At 42.7% G+C, this 17,215-nt stretch overlaps 1 protein-coding gene across 1 annotated transcript; it reads left to right on the plus strand.

The window, feature by feature from the left end:
• The first annotated feature begins 682 nt into the window (after positions 1-682).
• Positions 683-16,931, plus strand: glrbb (glycine receptor, beta b). The gene is made up of 10 exons (XM_028960551.1): positions 683-847; positions 3,242-3,372; positions 4,758-4,864; positions 5,832-5,899; positions 9,089-9,315; positions 11,018-11,100; positions 11,220-11,360; positions 12,857-13,009; positions 13,814-14,103; positions 15,995-16,931. Exons 1-10 carry the CDS (start codon positions 845-847, stop codon positions 16,289-16,291), a joined length of 1,500 nt encoding a protein of 499 aa, XP_028816384.1. The 5' UTR covers positions 683-844; the 3' UTR covers positions 16,292-16,931.
• The last annotated feature ends 284 nt before the right edge of the window (positions 16,932-17,215 follow it).

The following is a 17,215-nucleotide window of genomic DNA, read 5'->3' on the forward strand; positions in this document are numbered from 1 at the left end:
ATCTGGGAACATTACACAGGACGAACATGAAACTCCGGTCCGGACTCCGGATCCGGAGTCAACCCCTGCCGGTCCGGATCATGACAGGTGTGTTCTTGTATATATGTATGAAGGTGACATAATTACTGCTGTGATATTAACATCAAAATAAGTTTGATATGAAAATGGCTGAAATTATTCCTATCAAACTGCTTGGGTACATAGTAAAGAGACAAAGAGACAAATACATTGTTTTCTATCAAAAAATGGGATATTTGTTAAGCCTTCCAAACTGTAGCTGTAGGGTTCCACTGTGCATTCTGTTTGAACATGGAGCCACAGACTGAGCTTTTAAATGCACAACCCACTATGGCCCCACATGCTTGATCTATACACTATATGATACTTTCAAAGTCTAAAAGAAACATTTCTTCACAAAGTGCTCTGATGAAACGCAAAATCGTGTTATTTTAACGTTGGAGTCATAAGCCACAGGTCATCAGCGTGGGCGCCCGTGGCCCAGTGGTGCTGATGCTGAGGCGAGTCCCGCTACTGCGCATGTTGCGTGACAGGTGCACACGCAAGACTCCATCTTGAGCATCCCCGTCCAAGGCAGTAGGGCAGCGGAATTGCATAAAAAAAACAAACAAAAAAAACATAACCGTTCCAGGTTAGATTTCGAAGTCACCTTTTTGTTTAGTTTTTTTTTTTTTTTACGTCACGCTTTTACGTCGCGCGCGCGGATGAATGAGACGCGCGAGAGGAGGAAGAGGATGCGATGCGGACCGTGGGAACGGTCATGAAGGCGCTCTGAACGACCATCCGCACGGCCAGCTCTCTCAAGTCGTCGCTTTACAGCCAACAAATGGTGAGTGTCAACAACAATGGTGGACAATAAAGATAATAGTGGCAGTGAAGATGATAATGCACGACGCGTGTGCTAGGCGTGACGGGAGCATGACGTGGGCGGATATTTTCCCCCCAACCCCCCTCTCATCATGGTGGTCGTCGCTGCCGCTGCTGAGCCCTCCGTCTGCCGCGTCGTTCTCGCTTGTTCTTTGGCCAAAAAAAAAAAAAAAACTTGCTTGAGGCACTTGGTGCATCCACAGGTAGCGAAGGAGTGCGTGCGTGCGTGCGTGCGTGCGTGCGTGCGTGCGTCTTTTCGGATCGTGTGACAGTAAAAAACGACTCACGCCACCGTCCAGTGTTGACAAGGCGCTGCGTCCAGTCCACTCGCGTGGGGGGGGGGATTCCCTGGTGGCGTGAGCATTAAAGTGATGAATTCCTCGCTTTTATTGCATTAAAAATGATGCTGTACTATAATAACGCAATATAATGCATACATTTTCTTATACTGGCTAATTTACATTTTTTTAATCTAGTTTATATGTTAGATCCCTTCTTGAACGCATTTATTATTATGAGTGGGAATATTTTTCAGTTCACTGAAATCCAGGTGTCTTCTTGCTGCAAACTTCCTGCAACAAATCCATACATGTTGAACATATATGTATAAAATATCATTTTATGTTCACCGTCAGTATTTGCATCAAATTGCCCTAGACTTGGCTGAAGTAAAGCATAAATGAGAACATCAAAATCAAAAAGAGAGAAGCATAGATGACCTTTGTCTGGTTTCCCCTCCCCCCTTCTTCTCATGCCTTCTTCTCCTCACTGTGCAGTAGCCATGTGGCCATCAGACATTAAATGAAACAATCTGCTGAATCAGGACATTTGCCCAGATCGTGGCAGAAAGAGCCGTCTTCCCCGTCGGCGAAGTGCAGCGCGGCAGGACAGGAATGGGGAAGCGACTCGTGAGCGTGGAGCGCGGCCCATTTCTGCTAAAGACAATGATCAATGAGCTGGCGGCGGCCAAGGAGAATTACCCAGGCAGAGTTTAGGGCTGTCTAGACACGGCACTGGCACGATGCCGAGCAGGGGATTTCTGCGAGGGAAAACTGTGCCCTTTGTATCAGAAACACCTACGGAGACACCGATGCTGACCAGGAATTATGTTCAAGGTCGTCATCTGAGGAAATCTTTTAGCTCTCTGTGTCTTTTGTCCGTTCTTTTTGATATAATAAATGCAGCCTCGGGGCTCGGTAAGGCATCAGATGACAGGATGGCTTGGACAGGGTCATAAATCTTGATTCATCCGGCATGTGCTCGAAGAGGGTCTTCTTCCAACGTCGCAGACATCAGGAGATGATGGTGAATTGGAAACACGTACGATGTAGAACTCGTGGTATATTGAAGATCGGTGTGAGGTGCCTGGTCGACCCCAGGTACGAGGCTACTTTCACGAGGCATCAGTGATATTTCATCAACCATGTCACTACACCAAGGAGGGGAAGGATCCAGGAGCAAAATAGTTTATTGAATTACAGGACAAACACACATACAGGAACCTACTTAGGGCAAGGGGAAGTGGAAAGGAGAGGCTCACTCACTCACCACACATGAAAAACATCATTTCAACATCATTAATACATGACCAAACACATACACCAGACCCCAGAGTCCCACCGACTCTGACCATAACACCTTAGAACGAACCCACTGACCGTACACATCACAGGGAGCTGAAGTGATTGAGCAACATTGCAGCACAGCACAGTAACACGGTGTCCTCTGCATTTAACCCATCACACTAAAACCAGAAAAATACTCACGGTGAGCTACGTATGCATATCCGTATGTATCTGTGTTGTAGTGCTGATATACATTTGTGCTGATATACTTGCGTCGGTACTGTGCGTTGAAATCTGCAGTGTGCACTCCTTACCACCAGGGGCCAGTGTCGAGGCCAAATAAATGAATGAATGCCTGTCTCCTAAAACCGTCATTTGTTGAGTGCAGATCTTACAACACTGCCCCTATAAAATGACGCAGGCATTGCATCCGTATTTGTAGATGTTTCGTTCATTTTTGAGCACGTGCGCAAAAAACGGGACTCGAATCGGCAACCTTCGGTTTCTTTACCCGCTAGTCCACTACTGCCCCTTTACACATTACACACTCACACCACTCACTCTCATTCCACTCTCATCCCGGTGCAGGTGCTCTTTTAAGGGAGGGAAAACAGGTGTAAGGAATCGGGAAGGGGCCGGCAAATCTGATCAGCTTCCTCATGCCAGACTGTGGGTCCGATGACCCTCCAAAACAGTCTGGCTTTTTAGTTTTAGATTTCTTGAATCTGAGCTATCTGCCGATCAGCCTAACTATCTGTCTGTCTGTCTGTCTGTCTGTCACGTCTTCTCAGGCTCGGTGGCTTAAGCACCCCAAGTTTGCTCTGCTGCTGTTAATGCTCTGCCTGTTGATGGAGGGTGGCTTTACCAAAGAAAAAGGAACAAAGAAGGGGAAGAAGAAAGGGAAACAAGTCTATTGTCCTTCGTAAGTAGCATACAACATAAATACTTATACAAGCTGACATTTACCAACATTTACAAAAAAACCAACTGCAAACCAATTTACTAACACCAACTGCATCCATGATTTATACCCCTCTCTAGAGACAATGCTCTTAAGTAAGTAAATATTGCCTAAACACTTTGGGCACATTGTCATTCCTTAAAAAAAACAATATGAAGGTGGTCCACAAGTATGTAATTGTGTAATATGTTATTTCTTATCTCTTATAATAACAAGAGCAAAATTAAACCAAACTGAAATTCATTAGCTATGACCGAATGCTTGGGTGAATAAAAGGTCTGGAGGTCATTCGATTAGTAGTCTGGTTGTTCATTTAGATTTAAAATGAATTCATTCTATTTTGAAAAAAATGAACACCCTGCATTCTGTAACTCTTTTCTGAGGATTCCATCAACCAGTCTAACATCAGCCTAGCGCCGAAAGTCTGCATTTGTCCAAGACCAGCGTCCATTTGGTGTAGAGCATGGGATGTACTTTTATGCTCAATAAAAAACACAGGATAAACTGCGTGTGAGAAACCAGGCTCCAGAACAAAGGTCAGAGAACATCTCTGGCTGCTCCTTCCTGGTCAGTGTAGTTAGAAGTTCTACCACCACTGAGAAACCTGCAAATGCACGTACCTCAAATTTGGTCCCTCCCATGTGGTAGCCAACCTCAGACAATTTATTCATGACATTGTAGACACCATGTCCATTTCCATGAAATTCTTCCTGGAAGAGCAGTTTCCTGGAGCTCGGCTTCTCTTCCCAGTAAACAAAGCAATGGGATATTTAGATTTGATGTACTTATATCTTACATCAGCGCTGAATTGGGTTTACTGTTGGTAATAGAAGTGTGAGGTTTTGTTTATGGAAGTAATGGCCTTATGGAAAGGTGTGTTTATGGTTCCTCTGTAGTGAAGGGGGACACCACTCTCTTCCCACTTTAGTTCTCAGAGACGTCATCTCTTTGATCACAGTAACTAAAAGCCCCCCTCCCCAGATTAGACTTTGAGCTCCTCCACACCACTTCATACCTCCAGCGGTAGGATAAGGTTTACACAACATTATTGGAAACATTTCCCAGTTGGCTTTCCGCAAGGCGGCATTTCGATGCCACCCATGAGCAATTTATTCACTTAGTGACCGAGCTCTGCCAAGTCGGGTCCCCCGGGTCAGACGTTAGTGCTCCCACACACAAAGCATCTCTTCATCTCCATGCCGATTTCCACCAGCCCCATTACTCTTGAACTGCCTTCGAGAATCGGCTAATCAAAAACATGACATGGTGAAGCGCGTGCTATAGAGAGGCCTGCAAGGCGTTTACATCTTTTTCTCACCGATTTGATTTTTTTTTTTTGTTTTTAGGCAGCTGTCGTCTGAGGACCTGGCACGGGTCCCTGCAAACTCCACAAGCAACATCTTGAACAGGTTATTGATCAGCTACGACCCCAGGATCAGGCCAAACTTCAAAGGTGAGGCCCATTCCGGCACTGCCGCCGCCATTGGGTATGATACCAAACACCCCTGGGCGCATCTGTCTTTTTGTGGCCATGATTGGCTCTCGTTTGCTAGATCAAAACCTTTATGGCAGCCAATTATCTTTCCGCACGTATTGGGCTGCATTTTTTGAATGCCTGTCGTATGACAGATTGAGGCTGGTTTTTATCATCATGAGACGAAAGACCTAAACGATGAAACCTTGAAGCCTCTCAGATCCCCTGAAACATTACTGAGACACTTTTGGGTGATACCAGGATCTTCCAAGAAGTCTCACCCATTAAAAGGCAGCTTGTTTTGAACAAGTCCTAATGTCCTGAGTGTGACTGTTGAATCTAGGTCCTCTAAGGCCATCATCTGATCTTTGTCCCAAATTTTGAGTCTATGTGTAAGTGTGTGCCTGCGTGCTACAGATTGGTGTTTTGATGTGGTTAAAGTACTGCCATCTCACTCGAGGGCTGAATGTTATTACTGCCAGTCGGCGGCCATCTGTTCAACTTATCACGTTGAGTGACAGCTCAAGCCATCCATTAAAGTCAACAGCGTGGTCTTGGGAATTAGGAAACATAGTCAGGAGGCAGACTGTGTTTCTGCCCAATGCTTTTTTTTTAATGTGAGGTTTTAAAGCCTAATATTACTACCAAAATATCTATGTCTGTTGTACATCTTTTATTTAATTGTCAATAGTAAAATATAGCACAATAGGAGTATACTGTCTAGCAACTCTTTGAATTTTTTTTATACAGTCCCAGTGCCTTTTTCAAGCATGTAAAATTGCCTCCCAAAAAGGTATTACTGTCATCTATATTTATACATTTATTTTGTGTGTTACATTTACTTATTTATTTATGAACTCCAATGTACTGTATATCTAGTATACTGTTTGTCTATGGATTGCACATTACCATGCTAGTATTTTAATGTGCCTTTATTCACATATAGGGACCCCAGTGGAGGACAAAGTGAACATTTTCATCAACAGTTTCGGCTCGATACAGGAAACTACCATGGTGAGGACATATTTCTGATCAGTCAGAATTGCAGTGCATTGGAAAAACATGCTTACATGATTCCAGAATTCACAATGCACTTGCATACCAAGCCATACCAGTTAACATGCAATGACATTTTATGTGGCATTTGTCAGATGTTGTAATCACTTGCATAAAAGGCTAGTAAATCTTAATGGACGGAATTAAATTCAAGGTCAAACAACCTTGAAGCATTTTTGAAGACACTTTTTTCATATTATGCAATATCCCTTAGCAACTGAACACAGTGAGGCACACAATCATGCTCAACATAAATTATTCAAGACATTTTTGATTACAAGGACTTTTGACAGAATGGCTTGTGGTGTTGCTAAGATTTACGTTCATTCTTTGCTGTGAGTAATCAGGGGTTTCTCCTGATGTGGATTTTATTTCAGCAGATTGATGGGTCCAATTTTGCAAGTATTGTGCATTAGGAACAAAAAACTTCTTTTTGTCTTTGTAGTCACAGGGAGAGCGTGTTCTTCAGTTTATAACTCAGGATGTCAGGAGCGTAAAAAGCAGAAGACAGCACACCCAGACTCAACTTGTAATTATTAGGGGCAGGTTCATGCACGACTCCAGTGCAGGTTGAACTTTCCGTAATGGAGAAGCGGCACCCATGGGCTGACAGCGTTAGATCTGTCATGCCGGAGAGCATCCCGCCACTAATATTTCTCTTGGACGGCGATCAGAAGGACACGTCCCACATCCCGCAGTGCAGCCATGTTGACAGCAGGGAATTTCACATGCGGTGTGGTCCAGATGTGGCCCAGCTCACAGTGATGGCCACCATTGAGCTTCAACGGCCTCGGCCAAAACAGCCATGTTCAGTCCATAGGAGCATTTTCTGGCCCCTGCAAGCAAAGGTCTCATAAAACCATGGCTCCACTCACATGATTGATGCTGCAAGGGATGGTATTTATATTTTACAAGCACATTTCAGTACGGAGTAGGCGGATTCATTTGCGGAAAACTTCAGGCCATTGTTTTACTGCTGAATTTTCAATGCTATGATCCACAGTTTTCAACATCCATGGTTCACACTCCAAGGCTAACTTCAAGTTTTTTGCCTTAATATGACTGCTCTGACAGTGTGAACAATTAAATCACATTTTATTGGATCTTATAAGCATTGTTGGAATTATTGGAGGAATGCCAAGGGGACCTTAGCTACCCTGAAAAGGACAGATTCTTATGTTGTTGTTATGATGCCTATATGAACTGTTACTGAAGCTATTAACTGCAGGATTGTGTAGTTATAGCTGTGTTATATATATAGTATAATATGGAACGCTGTTATTGATTGGGTATATGTATATGGGACATGGATGGCCTAGCAGGTAAGGAAGGCGACCCGTAATCGGCATCCTGAACCACCAAGGTACCACTGAGCAAAGCACCGTCCCCACACACTGCACCTGTCATAGCTGCCCACTGCTCACTAAGGGTGATAAGTTAACACATTTGGGACACACAAGAGGACACATTTTGTTGTGTCACCGTGTGCTGTGCTGCAATGTTGCACAATGACAATCACTTCGCTTTTACTTACATTTATTTATGTGCAAGAGACTTGGTTAGTCCTGCACACGCATGGAGGTCAGATTCCAGTTCAGCTGACAATGGAATCGGATATTATTCACATTAACAAAATGAAAAAGGGAAGAAATAAAGTTGGGTTTGAGAATGTGTGAACATAGCCTTTTGATTCTATTGGGAGTTCTAGTTAATATGTACATGTTCACACACAGACACAGAGAGCCACAGATGGACCATGTGCTGTTTATTTGGCATGTCATCCATCTTCACATTTTTAAGCAAAGTTGACACGACGCTGATCGGGCAGGCCGAGACTAATGAGAACCCCCCATCCTACCCCCCCCAAGGACAAAACCCCTTCAGACGCCTGCAGCCGCTGCCACCCCGCCCCATTGAGGGAAGCGTAAATAGGCTGTGTGTCGCCTTTCAGAGCAGCCAGCTAATGGCTCCGGGCTCCTTTGCAGACGCTGTTTTTCAAAACACCAAGCTGAGGTCGTGAGAATAGGTGTTACGCTGTCAGACATCTGGGATCTTATGTTACCGAAGGCCGATTCTGTTCTACTGTTCTTAATGGTGGTAAGCGTACCATATCCAGGAATGCAACAATATTTTAAACAAACCAGTATGTCTGTGTATATATTTTTTGCACATTTTTCTACTTTAAACCACAGTAAATTAATTTTTTTGGATGCTGTGATTAATTTGGATCTGCAAATTAACCCAGTTTTATTGTCATTTGTAAGAGAATTATACTGTCACATTGTAACAATTTTACTTAATTCTGGCTGAATGGATTGTGTTGCTTAGCAACAACACCAACTGCTGATCATAGGTGGAGCTATGTTTCCACACAGAGCCATTTATGGGTAATAATTGAACATTCTTTAAACTTTGGAATAAAAGCAATGATGCGCTGAGGGTACATTGAATCCTTGCATATATAGACAATATTTGCATGCATTTTAATCAAGGGCATTTTGGATATATGGTTGATGCTTAATTTAATTGCCACAGTAGAATCATGTTGTTTATGTTTATACATATGTTTTTTTTGTCCAGTCCATCCAGGAGTTTGTGATCACAACAGTTCATGCAAATTAACCAACCCACCTATGAGAATTCTTTCAATTGCCTTGCAAATTTGTCCAATCTCCACAACCTCTCCAGACATTTGAGTTATAAGCATCAGTTGCCCTGGCTTTTACATAGGCCTGGGCCGTCAAGCTGCTACCTCACCAGGGTGACCTCTTTAGACAGCACTGATGATGTCAAACTGCTGGTTAAAAAAAAGTAACCACTAGAAAGATGGACAGGTCCATTGCACATTTTTTACAACATGCATTGCAATTAAATGTTTTTTTTTTTTTTTACATTTTATTCACATCTGCAATTTCACACCTTGACTCATTTTCTGGTGCCAGTGGTTTGTAGGCCCTCTAGTGTGTAGCAGTTATCACATTCGCTTTACATGTGAAAGAATCTCGGTTTGAAACCAGGCAGAAATACACTTTTAGGGGCAGTTGCACAACATTTCGTTGTGTCACCATGTGCTGTGCTGTAGTGGATCACAATGACAATGACAATCACTGCACTTTCACTTTGTTTCTTTTGTGCCGGTGTGGACAGGACTACCGAGTGAACATCTTCCTGAGGCAGCGCTGGAATGACCCCCGACTACGTCTCCCTCAGGACTTCAAGTCAGACTCTCTCACAGTGGACCCAAAGATGTTTAAATGCCTGTGGAAACCAGACCTGTTCTTTGCCAACGAGAAGAGCGCCAACTTCCACGATGTCACGCAGGAGAACATCCTGCTCTTCATCTTCCGAAATGGAGATGTGCTCATCAGTATGAGGTAATACCTTCCACATACTTTAAAGGATGAAAGCAGAACAATATGTGTCCTTCCGTCTGGGGTTTTACAGTCATTAAAAGCGTTCCAGTAACTGGGTTATAAGCCTTTATCTTGATAAAGGCTCAGCATGACTCCCCTGTACTGCATAGTGAAATGCATTAATGACATTATCTCCATCTGAAACAGCACCTCGGCCCAGCATAACTCCGGGCTTTTCTGGCAGATTATTGGATCATGTGTTTTATAGCAGGGACACGGATTAGAATGTAAAGAGCTCCTGAATTTTTTCTCTCTCTTTTATTTTTAACGTGGCTTAGAGGGATCGGATGTGTGACCTGATACTGCTACACATCGTAGTTCTTAACTATCCCCTTGCCGTCCAGAACGGGGAGCTCTGCAAACGTTCATTAAGGTTAAGAACACCCCGCCGCTTTTAGGTCAAGAACACCCTGCCCCTCTCGATAGTAACGCTGTACCCTTTTCTGTTGTTTCCTTTAAAGTGGATGAATTACAAAATCCCTTGTTATTTTTTGACCGTTGATGACATTATTATGCCGACCTAATCCTCTGTGTAGTTATTAATTATGGATGCAGCTTGATCATTTATCCAATACTTTTGCGAGCTAAAAATAATGCTGAATCCCTATGCCTGAATCAAATAAAACTAGACGAAAGCAAAAGAAACCTACATTACATCGGAATAACGCACATGTATGTTCAGACACTACTAGGTCATTAAATTTGCATTTACACTCTATATGCACGGAACCATATGTCTTTGTCAGCTGGGTGGTCTTGCTTTTTTCCCTTCTTTTTTTTTTAGAAAATTTTCCTGCGCGTCAAGGATTAGGACCATATATGACATCCCCTTCCCTCCTGCCCTCCTCCCGCGCCATTTTGTTCCATCAGTTAGGGTGACAACATGGCACCTCATTAACACCCCCAGCTAGTTCTGGTGTGCTCCACCTGAGGTGCCAGTGGCCCCGTTCTGATTTTCTTTTTTTTTTTTCATCGCACGTGTCACCGCCTCTAGTACAAAGTCGCCGGTTAACGCCAGCTGCGTTCTTCGTCGTGTTCCTGGGGTAATGCATTCTGAAACGCGCCGCTCCAGCTGACCACGTGAGACACCAGCCTTCTTAGAAGAATAGTGGATCTGAAGTGCTTTCATGTGCAAATAGAGTTTAAAATAAATATGGCGTGCGGTTCGAGCTGGAGACAATAAAAACGCAGGTGCATTAAGAATTTATCATTCTGTGTGGAAAAAGGCTTTTTCACGTTGGCACTGAACTGGAACCGGCTCTCAGTTGGGGAAAGAAAAGGTTACTTTGTGAATTACTTATTATGTGACAGAGCTTTAAAATGCTGACCTGGTAGACAATTAATAATATTTCATAATCAATAATATTCAATAAAATAAAACAATTAAATTTTTCAGTGATTGTCCACACAAGGGTGATGGGGAACAAATTAATTTTTTACTTATCACCTCATAATATTTATCATACTATTTAAAGTATTCCGGAGAGTATGAATGCATTATTCTCAAATGTACTATGAATTATAACTATGAAAAATTCAGTTACTGCTCGATATCTGTACATAAGTGGCCATTTGCATTCTCACAATTTCATGGGAAAGTAATCATCATACAGTGTCTCAACATTCCCAGGAATATGTGACCCTTCTGCCCATGTATTTGCAGATTATCGGTAACTCTGTCCTGTCCTCTGGATTTGACCTTGTTTCCCATGGACACCCAGCGCTGCAAGATGCAGCTTGAGAGCTGTGAGTAAATGTGAAAATGGAACTGGGATGTGAGATCACATATCACGTTCGCTCTTGAGTATGCAGAATTTTTAATTAGACGGCCAATAAAAACTTTGCCCACTCTCTCTGTCTTTTAGTTGGCTACACGACAGATGACCTGCAGTTCATGTGGCAGTCAGGGGACCCTGTACAGATGGAGCAAATTGCACTACCCCAGTTTGATATCAAACAGGAGGACATTGAATATGGAAACTGCACCAAATTCTATGCAGGCACAGGTATGCGAAGTACATTTCATGTGGTTTTGCTGTTTTTATTGCATGTTATTACTAATGTATTATTGATCATAATTAGTTCTTTACCAGGAACATTTGTATAGAACATGCGTATGACTTGCAGCTCCAAAAATTAATTGAGGTTTGAAGACCAAGAGAAGTCGGTGGAGATCCTTATACAATTTGACTCTAATACTCTAAACGGTTCTCAAGAGTGCTCGAGAAGCAGGATAGTTGACTGCCAGCAGCACTGTCTGCCTCAGGAGAACATTAAGGATGAATTAATACTGTCGGGAAGGGGGGGTGGGGTTGGAACAGTTTCAGAACAGCAGTTGTTACTGCTCAGCCAACACGGAACACTGCCAGAACGATGTGTAACGGGCCTTTCAGGTTCTCACTGTGTAAGGGGCTAACAGTTCGTTTATGAACACAGTAAGAACTTTGCGACCCTGTTCTTTAAATGCAATGTTTTTTTGTTTTTTATTGGCTTTCTTGGCAAGCCATTCTAGAAAGCTCTTTAATCATTTCACTAACTTCTTTTTAACATGGTACAGTCAGAATAATCCACTCCAATGGTGAAAAAACCTGTTCAAATGTAACAGGCATGATTCCATCTCCTGCTGTGGTAGCGGAGCTCATGTTAGCCGCACCTGGGCTTGGCTGCTATCAACTTCCATGTTCTTGCCCTCTAGTTTTGACTAAGTGTGAGATGATGAGAGGAGCTTCATCAGATTTTAGTTGCTCATTACTGACGTTTTTTTTCCTTGCAACTGTCACCTCTGTCTTGCACTCTAGTGGCCCTGAGAACCGTGTTAATGTGAGTCACTTTGTAAAAAGCTCTGTATAAAAAAACATTGATTTACTGATGATTGACATAAACATTTAAAAGAATTGATTCTTGAACAATCCATGGACAGTACAAATTCTTACCTTTGGCAGCTACTTAACGACAAAAGAGGGTTTGGAATAAAAACAATGAAGAGGTTATCGGAATATAGGGCATAATTCACATTCCACTTGGAGTAAATTGTATTGTTTATACTGTTCATACCTTTCCCCAACAAAATACATCTGAAAAAGTGGCACCACCTTACATGTACTGTCTAGACAAAAAAACAATACGAGATGGCAACATTTATCAGACGCCCTTATCCAGAGCGACTTACAATCAGTAGTTACAGGGACAGTCCCCCCCTGGAGCAACTTAAGTGTCTTGCTCAGGGACACAATGGTAGTAAATGGGATTTGAACCTGGGTCTTCTGGTTCATAGGCGAGTGTGTTACCCACATGATGGGTAACACACATGATGCTCTTTCACTTTAACACTCTGGCTTGTGATCAGCTTCACTAGGAATATATTGTTTGGAAGATTGTAAAAAAATTCATTCAAGGGCAATAAAATGCACATTCTCTTGACTCTCTGTTGGACGTTTAGCATTTTCTTGTTATTGTGGCCCATCTGTCTACTATCTAACCCCTGTAAATCACCTCCTCATAGGTTACTACACCTGCGTGGAGGTGATCTTTACACTGCGAAGGCAGGTCGGCTTCTACATGATGGGTGTCTATGCACCCACACTCCTCATCGTCGTCCTCTCCTGGCTGTCCTTCTGGATCAACCCTGATGCCAGCGCCGCCAGAGTGCCCCTGGGTACACAAGTCTGCCATCTCATCTCCACAAACCCCCCTCCACCCAAACGCTGCCGGGACCGCTGGTTACGATAACCGCAGCGTCTCCTTCACCTCCATGATCCCTATGATGTGTGTTGTTGTTCTCTTCACCTGCATTCACTCCTTCCCATTGTGTCTCGCCTCATGGAGGTGCGACCCCATTCATCATGGTCAATGGGACGCTGAAGGTCAGCCATTTGTTGTGTCTGTCTGCTGTCGCTGCCATTGTCTGTGTGTGTGTGAATGTACATTTTCTGGGCATTAATGTTTATTGTTGTTGTTGTTACATCTGGAAACAAAGTGCTGCAAGCTAATGCATGTGCGCCAGTAGCTAAGCAAGAAAATCATGGACAGATTTCACATAAAGTGATCACAAGTGTACTTCACTTTAGATAGATAGATAGATAGATAGATAGATAGATAGATAGATAGATAGATAGATAGATAGATAGATTAGATGAAAAATAAAATACACAAGAAAGAAAGATAGAAGATAGACAGTATCAGCGTAATTACCATAAAAACCAGATTAGACCAGTCCCTGGGGAATGTCCATGAAATTTGTTTCATGCCGAGGTTTGTAATAGCAGAGGAGGGTCAGTTTCCCCACATCAAAGTCCCAGAATCTGTTTCATGTTCACCAGTTGTCATGCTTTTCATGGAAACTTGTGACTGTGTGAGTGATAAACATTGCACCGGTGTATAGGTTGCAGCTGTGCCTGGGTCAGCTACAGTTCAGAGAATGTCACTTAGGCTGCTTTATGTAGACTTTCTCTCTTGATAGGGATCTTGTCAGTGCTCTCGCTGTCATCGGAGTGTACTTCGCTGGCCTCAGAGCTCCCCAAGGTGTCATACGTGAAGGCCATCGACATCTGGCTCATTGCCTGCCTGCTGTTTGGCTTTGCTTCACTGGTGGAGTACGCCGTCGTCCAGGTGATGCTCAACAGCCCCAAGCGCATCGAGGCAGAGAAGGCCAAGATGGCCAGCAAGGAGAAGGCAGAGGGCAAGACTCCATCCAAGAACAACACCGTCAACGGCACCGGAGGCACGCCTCTTCACATCAGCACACTTCAGGTCAGCCACCCATGTTCATGCACTGACCATGTCTGCGATGGAGAGCTGGGGGATGAAGATCTAATATGACATACACTCATAAATATGTATGCATAAAAATGTAAACCTTTGACCGTTCAGGCCTAAGTATTGATATTGTATAAGTGAGGATACTTTTCAGAAGTTAATAGCTTTCTACGATGAGCTTTCAGCCATATTCATCTACACACAGAATTATATTTCACGAGTTGACCTGTTTACATTAAATAACAAAAACAAAGTACCATTCCAAAAAAACCCAAAGTGGATTAGTTATCCACATCATTGTGACATTCTGGACTTTTTTCCATTCCACAGGGGTTGTTACAAATCTTAACTACCATTGATCTCTTTTCTTTTCACACTGTCCACCACCATGCGAGGAAAAATCCCTAATGTCTGACACGCTCAGCTATTTCTGCTGCAGGAGACTGCAGATATAAATTCTTACAGTATGTAATTAACACAACTATTGCTGTAGGTGAATTAAATGTAAGGTGTCCCTAATGTACCTTATGCCATTTTGAAATAATACCTGCTGATTCAAAGTCTCAGCAAGTGACATTTATATATTGAACAATGGAAAAGTGATTTTGTCACTGAGGTGTGAAGGAAAGGCACTCAGTGTGAGGTACTAATGACATCTGACCCTGCCCTTAGCACCCTCTGGAGACTTTAAATGTCTAATGTCTGGGATGTCCTTGATTCCCCTTGTTTTTCGGTTCTGACAGATTTTAGGCCGTCTGTATCTGTGCATGTTTGTCCATAGTGAAATAAATTTGGTAGCGGACAAGCCTGGAGGAACCCTGACAGCTGTCTCATGGGTGACCTTTGCTCCTGCAGTCTCATCCCGACTTACTGGTCTGGACAGGCCTGGTGGAACTTCTTGTTTCTTTGTGTAGATATAACCCAGATTTTCTAAATGTTCTCTATTAAAACCCTTTTTTAGTATTCGTTGCCATGAACATAATAACAGGCAATTAAAATGCAAGAACATTACAGAAAAGTTGAACAGAATTCCAAGTGATGCTTTTACCTTCTAGATTTAAAAATTTTCAAGTTTCCCTCACACTGATACACAGGCATATGTGATTTCCTGCAGCATTGTGCTCCACTTCACCAGCTCCCTGTGTGAAATGTGAATCACTTCGGCTGTCAGAAACGGTCTGCTACTTTCCTCGGCTTCCTACCAAAATGGTGAACTTGGCCTCTTTTCTGTGGCCGTGAGATGAAATTCACATAATTGCCCCTCCCGTCTTGGTCGCCTCAACAGGTTTAAAAAAAAGGGGAGATAGTGAAGTGTGAAACAGGGGTCATGGTTTTGGAGAATTCAGAGTCTTCATTTAAGCATGTGTAAATTGTCCAACTCTATGGGCCTTTTGGAGAGACTCTGTGGTCATATCCATGTTCCTGTCCATTGATGGTGACTCTTACACAGTTAAGAGTTTGAAATGTGGGCTTTACAGCTAAATAATTGCTATATTGAAAAGCCTTTTAAAAGTAAAAAAAAAGACCCATAAATGTACATGTGGTGAAATAAAGGGGCTGGGTTGCCCTTTATTCTCTAAATTCAAAATACCTTATGGGTGGACAGATGCAATCTCTTCCAAAGCCATCTTGGAACTACAATTCCAAGCATGCAGATCATCTGTGAAGTCATTAAGTGTAGTGCAATTGTGCAACATTTAATCACAATCTGATCCATGGGCAGCAAAACACTCATTTGTACAGAAAAAAAACCTTTCCTGATAGTGCCTGGCAGAGGCTCAGTCTAGTATAAATCAGGAACGTTTAGACCATGTGCACAGTGTGCGAATTCCTGCTTTATTTTCCTTTGGTGATGCCGATGCACCTGCTTTCTCTTTTTGCACAGGTGGGAGAGACCAGGTGCAAAAAGGTCTGCACCTCCAAGTCCGACCTACGCTCCAACGACTTCAGCATTGTGGGCTCACTGCCACGGGACTTCGAGCTCTCTAACTTTGACTGCTATGGGAAGCCCATCGAGGTGGGGAGCGCACTAGGGAAGTCACAGGCCAAGAACAACAAGAAGCCACTGCCCCCCAAACCCGTCATTCCCTCGGCAGCCAAGCGCATCGACCTGTACTCGCGAGCCCTGTTCCCCTTCTCTTTCCTGTTCTTCAACATCATCTACTGGTCCATCTATTTGTGATCAGCCAGTAGGCATCATACGTGTCTGATCCACCCCTTCACCTCTTGGAGAAAAAGAAAAAGCCCTTCGACATCAAAATGAGAGCAGTTCTTCTTAATTCACAGGTCTTCCGAAAGAAAACAACAAGAAAATTATCACATGACAACAAAACTGCAGTTTATTTTCATGTAAATATAGCTAAATCCATGTATTTTATTATTATTATTATTATGTTTATTTCTCCTGCCTCTGTATGATGAATATTTAAAAAAATGAGAAATGTATCTTTGATTTATGCTTTGGCTTTTTTCCCCCATCCTGCATAACAAAATATTCTAATTACCCTGCATGCTAGAATCAATTGCATATGTGAATATATATATATATATATATAATATATATATAAATGAATATATTATATTGAAAGATTTATGGCTGTTATATTTTTGAGGATTTTTGCTCATGTACATGAGATGAGTCACATTGTTGTTGTTCTGAGGAGTTGTGCCACTGCCACTACAGGAACTCTGTCTTTTGATGATCTTAATGTCCACTTCATCCAGGCATTTCATGTGTATACGAGAGTACGGCCATCTTCTCCTGTACTTGTGAATATGACCAAAATCAATGAATAAAATGCCAAATGGCTGCCATGGTTGTACATTTGCCCCTCCCGTGCCATCTGTTTACTTTCTGTGCAGTACATGCAGTTGGTGAGTTGATGAGATACCTATTGTTAACAAAATAAGAAGATGCATCCTCCTTGTTAAATTACCCTTCCCCCACCATCCCCTAGTCAGTAGTAGAGAAAGTGCTATGAGTGCAGGTCATATTCACAGTGAGCATCCTTATGCCAAGACCTGTAGTTTAATTGTGCTGGCAATGGTCAGAGGCACACAGGAAGGTGAATTTCCCTCAGTAGTCTAGATAAACCAAGATGTTTCA

The sequence above is a fragment of the Denticeps clupeoides genome, chromosome 18 (assembly GCF_900700375.1).
Source record: "Denticeps clupeoides chromosome 18, fDenClu1.1, whole genome shotgun sequence".
Classification (NCBI taxonomy): Eukaryota; Metazoa; Chordata; class Actinopteri; order Clupeiformes; family Denticipitidae; genus Denticeps; species Denticeps clupeoides.

Excerpts from the sequence above, each read along its gene's own strand:
- glrbb (XM_028960551.1), top strand. Across the intron at positions 3,373-4,757 it reads AAACAAGTCTATTGTCCTTC|GCAGCTGTCGTCTGAGGACC; the intron begins GTAAGTAGCATA and ends TTTTGTTTTTAG. Across the intron at positions 9,316-11,017 it reads GATGTGCTCATCAGTATGAG|ATTATCGGTAACTCTGTCCT; the intron begins GTAATACCTTCC and ends ATGTATTTGCAG.